General features: G+C 62.8%; 6 protein-coding genes across 6 annotated transcripts; 4 read left to right on the forward strand and 2 right to left on the reverse strand.

The window, feature by feature from the left end:
- Nucleotides 1-373: 373 nt before the first annotated feature.
- Nucleotides 374-5,561, forward strand: COLE_04685 (uncharacterized protein; the record flags this gene model as incomplete). The annotated part of the gene is made up of 6 exons (XM_018420236.1): nt 374-1,670; nt 1,705-3,599; nt 3,634-3,757; nt 3,799-4,313; nt 4,350-4,476; nt 4,513-5,561. The coding sequence occupies 6 exons, from the start codon at nt 374-376 to the stop codon at nt 5,559-5,561; spliced, it is 5,007 nt and encodes a 1,668-aa protein (XP_018281267.1).
- A 1,440-nt stretch (nt 5,562-7,001) lies between these two features.
- On the forward strand, nt 7,002-9,507 carry COLE_04686 (uncharacterized protein; the record flags this gene model as incomplete). Its single annotated transcript, XM_018421205.2, has 4 exons — nt 7,002-7,483; nt 7,517-8,087; nt 8,121-8,795; nt 8,827-9,507. The coding sequence occupies 4 exons, from the start codon at nt 7,002-7,004 to the stop codon at nt 9,505-9,507; spliced, it is 2,409 nt and encodes an 802-aa protein (XP_018281268.1).
- Nucleotides 9,508-9,693: 186 nt separating this feature from the next.
- COLE_04687 (uncharacterized protein) lies at nt 9,694-12,559 on the reverse strand (the record flags this gene model as incomplete). The annotated part of the gene is made up of 4 exons (XM_018424794.2): nt 9,694-11,711; nt 11,752-11,881; nt 11,922-12,034; nt 12,070-12,559. 4 exons carry the CDS (start codon nt 12,557-12,559, stop codon nt 9,694-9,696), a joined length of 2,751 nt encoding a protein of 916 aa, XP_018278981.2.
- A 632-nt stretch (nt 12,560-13,191) lies between these two features.
- On the forward strand, nt 13,192-14,220 carry COLE_04688 (uncharacterized protein; the record flags this gene model as incomplete). The annotated part of the gene is made up of 2 exons (XM_018420820.2): nt 13,192-13,325; nt 13,449-14,220. The coding sequence occupies 2 exons, from the start codon at nt 13,192-13,194 to the stop codon at nt 14,218-14,220; spliced, it is 906 nt and encodes a 301-aa protein (XP_018278982.1).
- Nucleotides 14,221-14,924: 704 nt separating this feature from the next.
- On the reverse strand, nt 14,925-15,719 carry COLE_04689 (uncharacterized protein; the record flags this gene model as incomplete). The annotated part of the gene is made up of 1 exon (XM_018421355.2): nt 14,925-15,719. One exon carries the CDS (start codon nt 15,717-15,719, stop codon nt 14,925-14,927), a length of 795 nt encoding a protein of 264 aa, XP_018278983.1.
- A 1,375-nt stretch (nt 15,720-17,094) lies between these two features.
- Nucleotides 17,095-17,439, forward strand: COLE_04690 (uncharacterized protein; the record flags this gene model as incomplete). Its single annotated transcript, XM_018427444.2, has 1 exon — nt 17,095-17,439. The coding sequence occupies one exon, from the start codon at nt 17,095-17,097 to the stop codon at nt 17,437-17,439; it is 345 nt and encodes a 114-aa protein (XP_018278984.1).
- Nucleotides 17,440-18,207: the final 768 nt, after the last annotated feature.

Consider the following 18,207-nt stretch of genomic DNA (forward strand, 5'->3'; position numbering starts at 1 on the left):
GCAAACCTCCAAACCCGTTGTCATCCCAGGCTCCGAGGCCAGGAGCATACTCAAGCGAGTCCAGAGCATCGATCAGCCGGCGCCTCAACTCAACAGGCCTGAGCCGGCACCAGCCCCCGCTCGCAGCAGCGCCGTGTTGCACAAGGTGCGCAGCCTGGACCAAGGTCTGAGGGATCCGCCGCGGTCCGAGCCGGCGCGGACCGCGTTCCCCAAATCTGCCATGACGCCGTCGAACCCACGCCCCGTCCCGACGGGCGGCGATGTCTTCTCCGTCGCAAAGGCAGCAGCGCTAGATTCGCCGTCTAAACGCAGCGCGGCCGACTCGCCTGCCGGCGGCAAGCCCAAGGTTTTGGGCTTGGGTTTCCGTGCCCCGATGGGGCCTCCCAAGCCTGGCTCCGTGTCGTCTACAGCCAACCGCTGGACGGCGGGAGCTGCCGCGGGAATCGTTCCTTCTCGGAGCAACCGCATCCCATCACTCGGAAGTGACAGGCGACGGCTCGGCAAGCACCTGCCCCGCATCGTATCGGGAGACCAGGGCTGGGATGGCGACGACCGCAGACCGAGCATGTCTCGCGTTCCTTCATCATCTCGCAGTCGAAGAACCTCGATGAACTCAATGGCACCCACCACCGAGTCGGTCGAGGAGAACACGCCGCCTCGGAGCAGGACGCTCTCCACTTCCACCGTGGTCGAGTACCCATCGCCGCCCTCCTCGTACGCTCCCTCAGAGCGTGCACCGAGCACGTACGCGCCTTCTGAACGTGCTATCAGCTACGCCACGTCCGAGGAGCGCCAACCTCTGTCGCCTGCCTTGCAGAACCAGGAGCGCGCTGGGCGGCCCCCAACGACGCCACGAAAGCAGTCATCGAAGACCGGGCTCAATTTCATTACGCCGCGCGCTGAGGTTCAAGGTGTGGAGATGAAGGGCCTCATGAGCGCCGTCGGGGCGGCATCTGCTCGCGCCGCCGACACATCCTCCAAGGACGCTGCAACTGGAATGCCGAACCGCCTGCGCCTGTCTTCTCGTCTGCCGCTCGCCGCCTCGTCTGCGGCCATGGCGCCTGCTCCGCTGCCTTCGCGCCGCCTGGCTCTCCAGAACAACAACTGGATGGATAGAACACGCCACGAGCTCGCCGCATACGAGTATCTCTGCCACGTCGGTGAGGCACAGCAGTGGATTGAAGGCTGCCTCGACGAGGAGCTTGGCTTCGGCGTCACCGAAATGGAGCAAGGCCTACGCGACGGCGTCGTGCTGGCCAAGCTCGCGCGCGTGTTCCAGGGCGAGGAGATTGTGAAGCGTATTTGGACGGAGGCCAAGCATCGCTTCCGCCAGAGCGACAACATCAACTACTTCATCAACTTCCTGCGCACTGTCGGCATGCCGGACACGTTCGTGTTCGAGCTTACTGACCTATACAATGCCAAGAACATCCCCAAGGTCATCTTCAGCATTCACGTGCTCAGCCACCTGCTCGCGCGCCTGGGTCGAGCCGAGCGCATGAATAACCTCGTGGGCCAGTTCCAGTTTACCGACGAGCAGCTGGCGGCTACCGAGAAGGGTATCAAGGGCATCGCCATGCCAAATTTCGGACAGGTCGGCCAGAGTCTCGCTCAAGAGGCGAGCTGGGAGGAGCCTGAACCAGAGGAGGAGGAGGAGACTGAGGATGAGAGTGAGTTGTTTCGTCTGGTCTGTGCTGAAGATAGAACGCGACCGTGAGCTGCTCGAGTGTGAAGGCTCGATTCGCAAGCTGCAGTGCCACCTCCGCGGTGTCCTCGCGCGTCAGCGTGACTCGCGTAAGAAGGCTCAGCTCAAGCTCGCCGCCCCGATCATTGCTCGTATTCAGGCGCAAGCTCGTGGTCAGATGTCCCGCAAGGCTGCTGCCTCGCAGAATCGGACTCACCGCCAGCTCGGCGTCTGGGCTACAAAGCTGCAGGCTGTCGCTCGGGCTCACATGGCGCAGCGGAGCTGGACTGCCTATGTGGCGCAAGTGAAGCGCTGCGAGCTCCCGATAATCCGCGTGCAGGCGGCTGCACGGGGAAAGCTCGCACGCATGCGTCGCGCCAACTTCAAAAAGGAGCTCGCGCGCCGACGCCACGCCTTTGAAGCGTTGCAGTCCCACGGTCGTGGCCAGCTTGTCCGCCGCGGGTTCAAACAGAACAAGGCGGCTGTCCATCATCCAAGCACCGTCAAGATGGCCACTGCCATTCAGGCTCTACTGCGTGGACGTCTTTCCCGCGCGAAGATTGCCAAAGAGCAGAAGGTGGTGCTGGCTCACACTTCCACCTTCGTATCGCTACAGAGCCACCTGCGCGGTGCCCTCGTTCGCCGACAGCAGCGCGCTCGCGAGAAGAAGATGGACGACGCCACCGACTACATCGTCGCCATTCAGGCCACTGCCCGTGGCGTGATCGCCCGTCGGCGCAAGCAGGTGTTCACCAAGGAGGCGGTCAAGCTCACCACTTCCATCTCGTCTTTGCAGGCCCTCGCACGCGGCCGCCTTGCCAAGCGCCAGCATGACAATATGCAGAAGGCGCTTGCGAAGGTGGAGGTGGCGGGCTCGGTCGGTGGCCTCCAGGCCTTCCTCCGCACCAAGCTCGCAAAGCACAAGACGGTGGAGCAGAAGAAGAAGCTCGAGTTTGTGCAGCCCGACGTCATTGGCTTCCAGGCTGTCGCTCGCGGGTTCCTCGCCCGCCGCGAGTACCGCGAGTGGCGCGACTACCTGGTCGAGCCCTACACGCAAGGAGCCCTAGTCTTCCTGCAGTCGCTCATCCGCGGCTACCTCTGCCGTCGCAGGTTCTGGATGCGCCACCTGTATCTTTACCAAAACCAGGACAAGATCACCAAGGTACAGGCCATGTGGCGCGGCCGCACGCAGCGGCAGATGTACCAGCGCCTTATTACCGGCGGTGGCGTGGACGTCCCTACGATCCAGCACTACATGCACCTGCTCGACGACACTGAGAACGACTTCCGCGACCAGCTCCGCATCGACACCTTGCGCAAGGAGGTCATTGAGCTCGTCCGCACAAACCAGACGCTCGACACCGAAGTCAAGGAGCTGGACACGAAGATTGCGCTTATTCTCAAGAACAAGATGTCGTTTGAGGATTTGGCCCGCGCGAAACGCAGGCGTGGCGGCGAAGAGGAGGTATTCCACAACCCCAGCGGCGGCGACCCCTTTGTCAGCGTGCACCTCGACCGCGCGAGTCAGCGCAAGCTCGAGCTGTATGAGCACCTTTTCTTTACGCTCCAGACCCAGCCACAGTACATCTCCCGGTTGCTCTGGACGCTTGGGGGAGACGAGTCACTCGAGAAGGACTGCCGACTCGTCGAGGCCGTCACGCTCATTCTCTTTGGGTTCGGGCACGACAGGCGCGAGGAGTACCTCTTCCACAAGCTGTGCCAGATCAGCATGCACGAGCAGGTCCTCCGCTCGCGCTCGCTTGAGGATCTCGCCAACACGCGCTTCACGATCACACCGGTCGTGATGCAGTATACCAAGCCCGCTCTCAAGCCGTTCCTGCACAACGCCCTGGCTGCGCACATCAACCGCATTATTTCGTCAGATGAGCTTGATCTGTCCACGGACCCTGTTGATGTAAGTTGGTCGGGGACGAAGGAGCTGACAGCAGCTGTACAACCGGCTCATCAATGCCGACGAGGCGTTGACGGGCATACGGAGCCCACTTCCTCGCGACCTCACGGCGGACCAGATTCTCCAGACCCATGCGGAGACGCGCACCATCTACATTCACCGTGAGTAATTGATGGATATCAAATGCGCCGCTAACGAATAGACCTCCAGGAGCTTCGTGCGCTCACCGACTTCATTGCGAAGGAGATCATGGCGTCGACCGCTGCCATGCCGTACACCATCCGCTTGCTCGCTCGCGAGGCACTCTTCGCGCTCCGTGTGCGTTACAGCGACCACAACGACTCGGAGCTGTGGCCCATCGTCGCGAAGGCCGTCATCATGCCGTTCGTCCTTCCTGCCCTCGTGGCACCGGAGACGTACGACATTGTAGAAAGCGTCAACCCAGTGCAGCGACGCAACCTGTCGCACATCGCGACGCTACTTGGCTATGTGGCCGGCCAAGACTATGCCAAGCGCGATCGCCTCGTGCAGGTCCCGCTCAACGAGTACATCCGAGCTGAGGGCTACAACATGGGCGATTGGATACTCGATGTCGCCGAGGTCGACTTCCAGGTGCAGGACTTGCTCGAGTCGACGACCGAGGCAACGCCGATCTCCATCACACGCAACGACATCTATGGTCTTCTGGGTATTCTGATCCGCAACTCTGCCAGTCTGGTAAGTCACTCCGATATGACAATGTTCTGATGGCAGACGGCCAACAACAAGAACGACCCAATTCGGAGTGTTCTTGACGAGCTTGAGGGACCTCCCTTGGACTATGATAAGAGTAACAAGACGGTGCGCGTGCACCTTACCAACCGTCTTGCGCAGTTGCAACGTGAGTTCAGATGAATTTCGTCGAACTGACGCCCAGCAACAGACCCCGAGGCTGCGCGGTTACGCGAGCTCGAGGTCCAGGCTAAGCGGCATGTTCTCGCCGTCCTTCGCATCCAAACGGGCAAGAACCTCTTCGAGGTGCTCATCACACACCCCAATGCCGCGGACGAGCAGCGGTGGATTGAAGAGGTCCATCGCGACATTGCACTGGAGAAGGCGCGTCTTGCTCGTCATGACCTCCCGCCCACCCCAGTGGAGGCAGAGTACCAGCTCGAGAGCATCCGCTCGCTCCCATTCCATGAGGTCAAGGCGCGCGCGGTCGAGTTCTGTATGGCGCTCGCGGACGCTGGCAGGTTGTCGCGTGATGACCATTTCCAGGGCCTGCTGGTGTCGATCGCCGGTGACATCCGCGAAAAGCACCGCTTGCGTCAGAAACGCAAGGTCGATCTACGTGCCATGTCAGACGCGCACGCCAACCTCTCAGACAAGCGGCAAAAGTTCGAGGAACAGATCCAGAGCTACCACGACTACATCGACACCTCGATGGCCAACCTACAGCAGAAGAAGAAGACGCCGTTCATGTCACGGCAGTACTGGCACCAGCGGAAGCACAAGAAGGAGAAGTTTGGCTCATACGCGTACACAGCCAAGGTGCTATACGAGCGCGGCATTCTGCTGAGTGTCAACCAATTCAGCCCGCGCCAGTTCGACCAGATCGACATTGTCATCTCGTCCAACGCTGTTGGCGTGTTCAGCCTCGAGATGCGCTTGCCCACGGGTGGAGAAGACCTGCCACGAGAGGAGCTGCGCATGGAGGATCTCCTACAGGCGCAGTTCGACAACAACGTCCGCCTCGACCTGTTTGACGGCATGGCCGCATTTAACCTTACCACACTAATCCACCAAATTAACAAGAGTGAGTTGCTGCAATCGCAAAGAATCCAGCTAATGAGCAGAGTTCTACGCCTCCTAGATGACCAGATTATGATTGTATTAGTATCGAGGCTGTTACTGTACTCTTGCATGCACCGATATCAAAACAACAGGGGATTACAGGTAGTATTAGGTCGGCCGGTCAGGCCTTGAGCGGCCGGAGGTTGGCGAGGACGGCGGACACGAGACGCGCGGGGTCGTTGCGTTCACGGGCGTCGTCGACAAGGTCCGCAAGCTCCATGGCGTGCCCCTTGAGAGCGGCATCCTCGAATCGCCCCAAGACATCGAAGTAGAGCTGCAGCGTGGCGCCGTCGTCGTACTCGATCTCGAGCTCGGTCTTGGACACGGCGCGTGCTCCTTTGATCCCCATAAGGCTGCGATAGGCCGCCAGCCGGGCAGAGTACCACCGCCCCAGTTCGTGGGCACGCACGCCCGCCCCGCCCGCCTCTCTCTGACGGCGGACCTCGGCCGCGCGCGCCTCCTCGCGTTCACGCTCGCGCTGCAGCCGCGCGACCTCCTTGCTCCGCCGGCCGAGGTCCGAGCGGAGCTCGGCGCCGCGCGCGTCCGCGCCCGCAATGTCCGCCGTGAGCTTCTCCAGCTCCTCCTGCTGCGCCTCGAGGCGCGCGTCCGCCTCGGCCGTCGTCAAGCGCTGGAGTCAGCGAATTCAGAGGGGCACATACCTTCTCCGGCGGATACGTGCTCTTGAGCCGCGCGAGCTCGAGCTCCATGTCCGTGATGCTCTTGTGCAAGGCCTCTATTTCAGCCGTCTCTTCTGTAAGGCGGGCGTGTTCTATGATTAGCATTGCTTATAGCAATCCGCCAGAAGATGGGATGGACGCACCAGTAGCATTCGCGCGGCTCAGCGTGAGCGCCTCGGCGCGCATCGCGGCGATTTCCTCCTTCGTCGCCTTTAGCTTGGCCTTCTTGACCTTGTTCTGTGTCGCTGGCGTCAGCGGGCCCACCGGAAACGCACCCAGCTCCTCCTGCTCGCCGTCGCGCACGACTTCGGGCGAGTCGCCCGTGATCGCGTGCAGGAACGCCCGCTTCGCCTCCTGCTCAATGTACTTGTGCTTGACGTCGCGGAAGATGCGCTGCAGTCAGCGCCGACGCGGGAGGGCGCACCTTCTGCTCTGCATGCCGCTTCTGTACAAGTGTCGGGTCGAGGAGTGTCTCGAGGTCGACCGTCTTGCCGGCGCCGTCGATCGCGCGCTTGCGGAACGCAACGGCGTGCAGCGAGAGCGAGGTGGGGATCGCGGCGGCTTTCAGGAATCTGGATAAGATGAGGCGCAGGGGTGACTTACTCCGCTGTGGACTCGTACAGCTCTGCATGGGCGGGCGTGACGCCCCCGGATAGGCGCGACATGGTTGTTTGGGATTGTTGGGGGGATTGTTGGGGCGGATGTGGTAGTGTTGACACCGAGAGTGGAGGGTTGTTTACAAGTCAGTCGCGCGGGATCAACACATTGATACGCTGGGCAACAATGACGTGGCTGGTTCAAAATCAAGTGGAGGGTGGACACCACGTGGCCTTCCTCCACCCGATCGATGTCATGACGCTCCTGGCTGCCTCTGCACCGAGCACATCCACACACCATGGCAGACCTCGCCGCCGCGATCCGTGGCGCGGCCACCCGCCCCTCCAAAGCTGCGGTCGACACCGAGGTCCGCGCCTACCTCGACCGCACCTATTCTAACCTTTCCTCTCTCGCCGGGCCGAGCAAGCTCGGTCGCACACTCAGCCAGGACGTGGAGTATTGGCGCGCGCAGGAGGCCGATGCGACAGCGAAACTCGAGGCCGCCGAGGCCGCGCTGCCCGGCGCCATTGACGCTGCAAAAGATGCACTCAACCGCGTCCTTGAGCGCGCACAGGCGCTCACGCTCGAGCGCTACAGCCTCTCGGACGAGGTGGGGCGGCTCATGTCCGAGCTCGACAGCTCGGTGATCATCGATGACGAGGAGACGGAACGGCGGGGTCCCACGCTTCTTGAACGCGTAGAGGCTATACACGCTGTGATAGCGCGCAGCCGCGCCGCGCTCGCTTGGGCGAGCGTGCTGGAGCGTGTCTTGGTGCAGCGGTGAGCTCCTGCCTCTCAACCCACTAATGACAGCGACACAGTCCTCGATCCGGCGGGCCACAAGCCTTCTGCTCTCGCTGCCATCCCGCTCTTCCGCCGGCTTAACTCGAGCGTTGCCGAGCTCGAATCTACACTCCCCAGCGGCATGGCGCTCGGGCGCGTGCTCCGCACCGTGCGTGACGATACTTGGGCGCAGCTCAAGGATCTCATGTCGGCCACGCTCGTATCCGCGTCTGAGCCGCTCAAATGGCCGCTCCGTGTTGAATACGCGTCCGTTCCAGCAGCCGAGAGGCGCGCGTTTGAGCGCGCCTACGCTGACCTCTTGGCGCTGCAAGCCGAGGGCGAGCGTCTCGGCCTCACAACACCACAGAGCGAGCCGGCTTGGGCCAGCGGTGCCGGCCTGTACCCCATCCAGGCGCTGGTACGCCCCATAGAGTTGCGCTTCCGGTACCACTTCATGGGAAAACGGAACACGAACCGTGTCGATAAGCCTGAGTGGGCGTTTGCGAGCATTACCGATATGGTGTTTGAGCACGCAGGCTTCATTGCCGACTACCTCCAGCCCCTCACAGCCCGGGGCGGGTATGGCAGCGTCGACGTCACGGTAAGCCAAGCCTGGAGCAAAACCTGACGCCAGGCTGAGCTCACGATGCTACTCTTCCCTATACTCCTCACGTTCCTGCGCACTCGCATGCCCCACCTAGTCTCCCATCCCGCACTCCTCGCACACACAGTGTACCAAACGGTACTCTTCGATGACGCTGTCCGAGAGGGTGGCTTCGACCTGTCCCGCACCTCAATATACTGCGGTCTCGAGGCGGAGTGGGACGGGCTCGCGAGCGTGATCCTGGGCGAGGGCGACTGGTTCAACCAGTGGCTCGCTGGCGAAAAGCGCTTCGCCGAGACACAGCTCCACGAGATCATCTCGTCGCCCACCGCCTGGATCATCAGCGACACACGAGACGACGAAGACGACCTCACTGTCCCCGCCACAGAGTCGGCACGACAAGTCCGCGCCCTGCTCGAAAGCATTACAGATCGCTACTCGCCGCTGCCATCCCTTGAGAGCCGCGTCGCGTTTGTCAGAATCGTCCAGCTCCCACTCCTGGCAGCATACCACGCGCGTGTAGCGGGCTCTCTCGAGGCGTTCGAGACGCTCTCCAGCGCATTCGTCCGCGCCGTACCAGGCGCCTTGGGACAAAGAGCCCCCGACTCGCGCTTGACCGGCACCGCGGGCCTTGAGCGCCTGCTCAAAGCCTACGTGAGCGCGGACTACGTCCTGGCCGCCTTGCGAGCGTGGAGCGACGACATCGTGAGTCCATCCCGGATGCTACTTACACCAGCTCTTTGTCGCAATGTCCGCCGACCTCGCGCCCGACAACCCCGCCCCGCCCAGCGTCTGGGAAGGCACCGTGCAGAAATACACGGCGCTGCGCGCGCGCGCCGAAGACATGGTCGTGCGGCTCGCCAGCAGCGAAGTCGAGACGGACCTGCGCGACCACCTCACGCGGCGGTGGGACGTGGGGCTCGAAGACGGGCCGGACGCTCCCGACCCCGACACCGAGTCCTCGAGCTCCCTCGTCTCCGCGCTGACGAGCTACACCTCGCTGCTGCGTCTGTGCGCGGGCGCGCTGCCCCGCCCTGCGCTCGCGCGCGTGTACCGCCGCATCACGTCGCATCTCGTCAACCACATCGCCCAGCGCGCAGTGTATGCCGGCTGGTCGAAGTTTACCGCGGCGGGCGGGCGCGCGCTCGCGTCCGAGGTGGGCGATTGGCGCGCGGCGGCGCGCCTCGCGCTTCCGGGCACGAAGACGGATGCGGCGTGGTCCAAGCTTGCGGAGATGGCGGCGGTGCTCTCCCTCCCATCTGGCGGGGGCGGAGAGAGCGCGAGCTTCGCACAGGCTATGGCGGCGGCGTGGGGCGCGCCGGCCGCCCTGGAGAATCTCACACGGCGCATCGGCGTCGAGATGGGCGCCGAGGAAATGCAAGGGCTGCTGCAGCGGCGCGTCGAGTGCTGGCGATAGTAGTAGGTGATGTATTGCATGATGCAGGTGCAGCAGGACACGTCTAGGTCTCAAACACGAGCATTCCATGGCACCTAGATCTATGGTGTTGGGTCAGAGGTCGTGCGTCTTGATGCCGACACTCGTCACCTTACAATGTCTCTCACTCAATACCAGTCAGATGCATGCAGCAATACAGATGATCGCCTAGTACCGACGCCCCGGGGCGAAACGCGCGGGCGGACGCGCAGGCGGCATGGGCGGACGCGGCGGCACGGGGCCACCGACACCGATGCCGACGCCGAGGCCAGCGGGAGATATGTTGCTGAAGAGGCCCATGATGTCGTCGGGGCGGAAGACGGGCCCGTCAAACGACCGGGCGGGCGGCAGCGTCCCGACGAACCACGACACAGCCTTGGGGAGGCCGGAGCGGTCGCGCTCGCTGCCTGGTGGGGGATGGGGGCCGCGGCCGCGCGGCGGGGGCACGGGCGAGCGGCCGCCCGCGACGGGGGCGGGCGGGCCGAAACGACGGGGCGGGGAGGCGGGGCGGGCGCGCTTGGCGTCTGCGCGCGGCGAGCGGGGCGGGGAGCGGTCGCGCTTCGCCGGCGACGAGGGGAGGGGGGAGGCGGTGCGTGGCGGGAAGGGGGGGACGGGGGGGCGGGCCATGTGTGGGGGCAGGGGGCGGCGGGGCGCAGCGGGCGGGACGGGGGCGGCGGTGCGTGCTGGCGCAGCCAGGGCGGGCGCTCCGGCTTGGCGCGCGCGCAGGCCCAGGTCGCGCAGCGCGATCTCGTCGACGCCCGCATAGGTGTGGCGCTGCGCGAAGCGCTTGAGCGGCGAGTCGGAGGGGAAGGCGGTCGCCCAGCGCGCCTCGAGCTTGTGCACGGCCGCCAGGTCGCCGTGCATGTATTCGAAGCGGGCCCAGGTCTCCCAGAGCGGGCGGGCTTGCGCGGGCGGGATTTTGAGTGCGGAGCGCTCGAAGAGCGCGCGCGCGTTCGTGTCATCGTTGATGCTCAGCAGGAACTCGAGGTAGCCGATGACGAAGGGGACTTCGTCGGAGAACTGGCGCACGCCGAGCTCGAAGATGCGCACGGCGACAGACGAGTCCTTGTTGCTGTAGTACTCCATGAGTGCGCTAGCCTGGAACACGTGCCACGTGATGTGGGGCGACTTGCGCGCCTTGCCGAAGACTAGACGCGCAGCCTTGAGGCCCTCGGAGCGCCGCGCGAAACGCATGTACATGACCCATGCGGTGCCCGCGGCGGTCCGGGCCGCGTCAATGTCGCGCCCACGCCGTTCCTGGACACGCTTGCCGCGCTCGTCGCGCTCGCGCACCATACGCGCAATGTCGCTCTCCTCGCCGTCCATCTCCCCTGGCTGCGCTGGAATCTCGGGTCCACGCGCGCGCTCCACCTCGGCCGCAACGCTCGCCTGCAGCTCATCAACCTCGGCGTTGACGCTCGAGATGAGCGCCTCGAAGATCTTGTGGCACTCGGCATGGTTCTTGCGGTCTTCCTCAAGCTCAGCGAGGGCAAAGGAGAGGAGGAAGCTCTTGGGGCACGCGGCGACGCCGGCCCGGAGGTACGCCGCACCCTCGTCCGCCCGCCCGGCGTTCAGGTGGTATGTCGCGGCATAGTGCCACAGCTCGGGGAAGTGGCGCATCTGTGCCATGCACTTGTGCAGCGCATAATCGGTGCGCTGCACGACGAGGCTCGCGTCGTCGCTCTGCAGCGGGTTGCCCTCCTCCCACTTGATGTAGTTACGCCAGGCACCGACGACGCGGCGCTCGCCGTCACTAAAGTTGGGGAACGGGGGGAGCTCAGGCCGCGGCAGCGAGTCGGTGTGCTGCCGGCACTCGCGCAGCGCGGTACGTGCCGTCATGTATGCGGGCGAGCGGTCGGCAAGGTACTTCTTGGCAGCGACCTTGCTCTGCGCGCTCTCGAACGCGTCATAGTTCTTCCACAATGCCTCGACGTTGTTGAGCGGGATCGCGACCGCGCGCTGGTAGATCTTGCGGATGTTGTCTGAAATCTGCTGCTGCTCCCAGGGATTGCGCGTCTTATTCTCGCCCAAATACGTGATGTACTCCTGCCAAATCTCGCCGCTCTCGCGGTCCACCCCACACTCTTTGAGCGCATACTCGTACGCCTGCGTAACAGTCGTGCGTGCAGCCTCGGCGTCGGCCCCGTCGGTCGGGTTCTGCCGCCGGATGTAGTGGAGGTAAGCCTCTGGATGTCAGCGCAAGTCCCAGAAGTAGGAAGGACGCACTCCATATGTTGATGTCAGCTGCAGCCTTGAGTGTGTCTGCACTGCTCAGGGCCTTTGAAAAGAGATCCTCGACTTCCTTGAAGTTGGACAAGGACAGCTCGAGATTTATGAGCGCAAGCATGGGCCCAGACTGAGGTCAGCGATACATGCGACCCAGAGTATGGACATACGGCCGTGGGATTGTCAACAGCGAGCGCGGCGTACCATGCACGCGCATCCGCAGCCTCTGATCTGTCGACGGCCCAGTTGAACAGCCACAACAAGAGTGCCTGATCAGAGGGGTCTGATGTAAGTTTGTGGACAGCGTCATTGTCTCACCGTGGCGCCACTGCCGCACAAGGTCGTAGTTGTGTGCCACACTGGGCGAGTCGTCCGTGAGGCCCTCGGGCAGGGGGACTTTGGGCTCGGCGCCCGTGTCGGCGGGAATCTCGTCGGGCGCAGGCGTGCCGTTGGCCGGTGCGGAATCTTCGCGCGGCGCGTCGTATCCCTCCTCTGGCGCGGTCGCATCGTACCCTCCCTCGACCACGCCTTCCTCCTCGGCAGGCGCTGAAGCATAGTCCCCGCCAGCGGGGCCCGAGGGGTCGTACGGCCCTTCTTCAGGCTGCTCGTACTCTCCGTCCGCAGGCCGGGAGGGGTCGTACGCCGGGTCTTCTGGCGCGTAGTCTCCTTCGGCGGGACGCGATGGGTCGTAGTCCCCTTCCCCATCATAGTCACCGGGAGCGGGGACGGAAGGGTCGTAGCTCTCGGGGCCGGGCGCGTCGTGTGTCTCTGCGTCATCGGCGGGCACGTACTCGCCATCGGCGGGCATCGAGGGGTCATACGTCTCGGCCGCTTCGGCAGCCTCGGCGGCGTCGGCGGGCAGCGAGGGGTCATAGCCCGCACCTGTGGGCGTCAGATCAGCGGCTGGCGCCGGCTCTGGCTCAGTCATAGCAGGTGGTGGGTGCAGCGTGTGTCGAGTAAAGGAGGGGGAGAGTGGGTGTGCAGCTGGTGTCTGTCAGGCTTATGCACAGGCTATCCATCAGCAGGGCTGAGATGTGGAACGGAACAATGGATATGGAGGTGATATGGAGATGATAATTGTTTGGTGGTGCACTGCGGCCCTCTCCTCCTGAGGAGCGTCATGTCTGCGGTATCAGGCAGATAGCCACGTAATTTGGAGAGGTCGCGTGAAGACCACGTTGCAACCGTTAGGGTCGGAGAGCTGTCTGAACTCCGCCGCATCCAATGAACAGTTGCCACTCGGCGTGCTAAAGATAAGCCCTTTTGGAGCGGAGAAGGAGGGATGAGCCCGATATCAAGCGCGTATCCACCACGGGCACATGGCAAATTCCGCTAATCGCTAAAACCGTCTGCCAAGTACAGGAGCTGGCCATCTCCGTCACTCCTCTTCGCATCATCACTCGGCCCCGCCCCACCCCACCTCCCAACCACCGCCGACGCATGAAAGAGATCCCGGCTGCCGACAAGACGCTCGCCACGATCGGCGCAGTGCTCTGGTCGATCCAGGTCATCCCGCAGATCGTCAAGAGCTACCGCACGAAGAGCACCGAGGGGCTGAGCCCCGCGCTCATGTTGTGAGTGGACGGGGGGTAGTCACTGGTGGTGAGATGAGCGCTCGCGTGCCAAGCCTTGCGCTCTCGCCCTCTTGCTCATAGCCCGTGGCCCTCGCCCAAGCCCCGCTCAGCCGCTCACGCCAGCATCTGGGCATGCGCAACCATCTTCCAAGGCTCGTACCTCGTCTCGATGCGCTCCTCGATCCCGCTGCAGATCCAGCCGCAAGCGTTCGGCGGCCTCGGCGTGGTCTCCTGGGGCCAGTGCTTGTACTACGGCAAAAAGTACACTCTGCGCCGCACGCTCGCGTGCGTCGGCACATTTTACGCCGTCTTCGTCGGCTTCGAAGTCGGCTCCGTGTACGCGCTCTGGGCCGGCGAGCGCCGCGGCATCACCTGGCCCATGCAGATGTATGGGTGGATCACGAGCGCGCTGCTCGTGCTCGGCCTGCTCCCGCAGTACTGGGAGATCTGGCGCCACCGCGAGGTGTTGGGCATCTCGATCGCGTTCATGCTCGTGGATATTGGCGGGGGCGTGTTTTCGGGCGTGTCCCTCTTCTTCCGGGCGCACTTTGACAGCACCGCGTTCGTGCAGTACTTTCTTGTGGTTGTGCTCGACGGCGTGGTGGTGCTGCTTGCGTGCGTGTTGAATCCGCTCGCGAAGAGGCGGCGCGCGAGAGAGGCGGCGCTCGCGGACGCGGAGAACTCGGCAGGCGTAGAGGATAGTGGGAGCCCGGAGGTCGAGTCGATGGCGCGCGCGCTGGACCGATCCGACTCGTATCCACGCACGGTCACGCTCACGGCGCAGCCGCACGACGGCAAGTCGGACGACGAGTCGCTCTTGGAGCGCGAGGAGCGGGTCGAGTATGGTGGGAATGGGGGGCGGGGGGATCGCGCCGTCTCTGCGACAGACACATAGCTTTTAGACATATCGACATGGCATCTTGGGTTCGCATCGCTTACATGTATCACTATATCATCTTGGAATTTGGGGGTGACAGAAAGGTGTAAGAGCCATCGGTACACAGTAGCATGCTTCTCGGATGAAGAGTGGGACGTGAGCTTTCAACACAAGTCCCACACATCTCAAGCTGGACTCGGCGGATCAGCGGGGCCTCTAACATGCCAATGCGGCAGCAGGGCATCACATCCCAAGTTGACGGCCCGCTGCCTCCAGCAGAGTGCCACTGACACGCTCCCCTCGGCCTCGCTCCATTCACGATCAAACAGGCATATCGGACCATCACAATTTGCCGCTCACCCACTTCACTGATTGCTGCTCGATGCCGATCCTCCGCTTCTCTCCGCTCGCGCTCCGCCGCCGCTCGCGCCCCTCCGGGAACTCGGCTACCCTCAGAATCAGCCTCCACGACCCACCTCGACCCAGCATGCACCCACACCCACACCCACACCCACGCCCCATAAAAGAAAAAAAAGGTAACATCGCCCACAGGGCACGGTCGCGGACTAGCCGCTGACCAGATGTACGCCGCGCTGCGGCATTATAAACCCATAGTCGATACAGGTATGAACCGGCACCTGTGCCGGGACCCATGCGCCAGTGTCCGGGAGTGGAGTGGTAGTACAACGCCGTCCTGCGCCCAGGACGTAGATGAGAGACGGTTACGCCGTGGCGCCGACGACGACGATGCGGCCGAGGGAGGCGACAAGCTCGCCGAGGTCGGCGAGGGCGCCGTCTGGGCTCGGCGAGTCGGCGAGGATGGCGTCGTTGGTCGCGCTGGCGGATGCGGGGAGAGAAGAAGTGCTCCAAGTCGAGTTGGACGAAAGGGTGGACGACGTAATCGTCGAGTTGGAAAGGGAGAGGACCGAGCTCGAGCTGACGGGAGCCGAGGACGAGGACGAGCCCGAAGAAATGCTCGATGACGAGGGGGTGCTTTGCGAGCTCGACGGCGTCTGGGCTTCGGGCGAAGGCGTCGGGGTCGGGGTTGGGGTCGGCTGGGGCTGAGGCTGCGGCGAGGGCGAGTTGGGAGCGGGAGCAGGCGTCTCAGAGGGCTGCTGCTGCTGCTGGCCACCGTTGCCACCGCCACCGCCGCCCGAACCGTCGTTAAAGTTCCAGCTCAGCTGGAACACACCCTTGCCATGGTCGTGGAAGACGGAGAAGAGGCTCTCGGAAAGGTCGAGGGCGCCGTAGGGGCATCCGGGGCAGAGGTCGACGATAGTCGCTTGCGCCGTCTTGCCGCCCTCGGTGATGGTAATGCTCTTGCCACAGTGGGCACCGCCGTCCCACTGGGCTTGGTTGAGGGCAACGATCATGTCGGCGCCAGTGTTGTAGTTGCCGCAAGCGCCGAGACCGGCGACGTAGTACGTGGCCTTGCCCTCAAAGCGCTTGGCGTGAGGGATCGGGGCGGCGGCAACGAGGGCGAAGAGCGAGACGAGGAGAACGAGGAGGGCGAGCATGCTGTTGTTGTTTTTCGAGTAAAGAAAGAGAGAGAGAGGGAGAGGGAGAGCTAAGGAGTGAGCGGGAGTTGGAGGTAAGGAGGGATGAGGAGAGCGATAGAGAGAGAGAGAGAGAGAGAGAGAGAGAGGAGTGGGACTTACAAGGTGATAGATGAGCCCCTGTAGTTACAGAGGACGACGAGGTAGCGAGAGCAAGGAGAGAAGAGCAGGGAGAGAGAAAGAGCAAGGTCTGTGCTAGTCGCAGTGACGGGTCTCGAGAGAGCGTGCGAGAGAGCGTGCGAGAGGATGGGAGGAGGGGCGAGCGTCGAGGTGACTAGGTAAAGAGAGAGAGAGAGAGAGAGTGGGAGATAAAGAATGACGAGGATGTCAAAGAGAGAGAGAGGAAGTAGCCGAGGAGCCTCGAGTGGCTGATGGCTGCTGGGATGAAGAGTTTGGGGGTGTCGATGATGATGATGATGATGATGAGGAGAGAGAGAGAGGAGAAAGAGGAGGAGGGGGGTCCTTTGGAGGGTCGTCTGTGCCTTTGCGTGTTTGCGCGCGGTAGGCATCAGGGTAAGAAGGGAGTCCCTGTTATCCTTAACCTTGTTGCGCGTCAATCCTTGGATCGTCTGCTGCACAGCGCGGGTGCCTGGCCAGGGAGCGTCGCGCTGATCCGGGGGATCCGGTCGGTCGGCTCAGGCCTTTCCAGGGTGTATCAGGAGTACAATGGGCCGGGGGCGGCGGTCCAGGCACATCCATCAGAACGGGGTCCGACCCCACTTTGCCCCGAAAACATCTTTGCATGCAATGCAATTGAGTACAGCATGCGGTGAGATTGTCGATGTCGACTGCACTGAGACTGAGACAGCGTGCGTCGGGCAGAGTAGTGATAGCAATCCAATGGACGTGTTTGTGCCGTCAGAGAATGTTCTTGGCGGACACCTTTGTGCCTCGTCGATCCTCCCTCCAAATCCATCAAAACTCGACATTATTCTCAAAAACTCTCAAAAACTCGCCTCTCCTCACTCTCTCGCGTGTCGCTACTTACTCAGACGAGCTCCTCCTCAACATGCCGCATGTCCGGGATGCAGAAGATTCTGGCCCCAGCCACAGGGCTAGTCCCATTCGCGGAGAGTTTTTTGGGGTGCTCTACATCCGGCAGTTTCGTCGAGTGGGCGGCATGAATTCAATTCAAGGCACCTGAACAAGCTGAGCAGCGCCGAGCAGTCGCAGACGCGTGGCGCGTGGACGCAACAAGCGGCGTTTCGTGCGAGCAATGTTCGGCGGCTTCGGAATGCCGCTGCCAGCTGGAGCTGGTGGAATGCAAATGTTGCAACGAGTGGACCAGAAGGCAGAGGAATGCGAACACGAACATGGCGAGCACGCGAGCTAATAAATGGCACCCGTCATTGCTCCCGAGTTAGCCGTTGTCGCTGCCCTTCAATTGTGCACACTGCAAGACGGCACGACGTGGGCTTCACCGTGTGAGAGTTACTGGCAGAGCCTGCTGGTGCTGGTAGGAGAGTCGCCATTACCTCAGTATGAGTGCACTCGAGTACTCTCTCTGAGAGCGCATAAGCTCTCGCTCCGCGCTCGCTCTCACAGGATGCAGACAACCGCCTTGCTTGAATCACTCTCGTGCTCGTCTGCTCGTCAGAGCACAAGCCACGTCTTGCAGATGAACCCGAGCTATCCGTGCAATCCGTCGGATCTCACGAAACGATCAAGCAGCTCTCCTTGAACTAGCCCATGCGTGATCGGATCCGGGAATCTCACTCCCGCCGCCCAGACCTCGATGCTCTGCGCAATCTGCTCAGCATAGGTCTCTTTGAGCCGCTGGAACCTGGGTGCTGCGTGCGCGAAACGTCCTGGCGCTACGAAAGTCTACAGTAGTCCCTCTCGCTCCTCAACACCGCCTGTACCCTCCTATCACCTTCCGTCGAGGAATGCCGACAAATATCTCGCGCTTTGTGTGCTATCAAATAGGACGCTGCCAGACGCAACAACGCTCATCAGCGTGCAGCGCAAGATAAGACCAGCCGTGGATGTCGCGCGGATGTCGCGCGGAATCTGGGCGTAGCCATCGGTATTCTGACTCGCCTTGATTTTCTGCCTCGAGTTTAGCTCTGCCCAGCCTCGCCGTCATACTCCCATGACGCCTAGAACTCTCCCGAGCCCACACTCAACCTGACAACCTGACGCAGCTCACCCAGCCGGAATTGACCGATCGGGCCACATTTCCGGACGAGTGCCCATCTGCGAGCTGCGATGCCGTGGAAAAAGCCGCGTCTGCAACGGTGCGAGACGGCGACTCCGCGCGGTGCGATTGCGTTCAAGCGGTCGGGCGGCGGAGTGTCACAGTGGGCGGCTGCAGGCCAGGCATAAACCTGCCACCCAGCAGTCTATCTGAAGCATTGACGCGCCTCACGCCGACTCACACGAGCGGTGTAACAGCCCAAAATGTTGCCGGCAAACCGCGGCCCGTCCCTGGCAATGTGCGCTTCGGGCA

Source organism: Cutaneotrichosporon oleaginosum (genome assembly GCF_008065305.1).
Source record: "Cutaneotrichosporon oleaginosum strain ATCC 20508 chromosome Unknown ATCC20508_contig04, whole genome shotgun sequence".
In the NCBI taxonomy this organism is placed as follows: Eukaryota; Fungi; Basidiomycota; class Tremellomycetes; order Trichosporonales; family Trichosporonaceae; genus Cutaneotrichosporon; species Cutaneotrichosporon oleaginosum.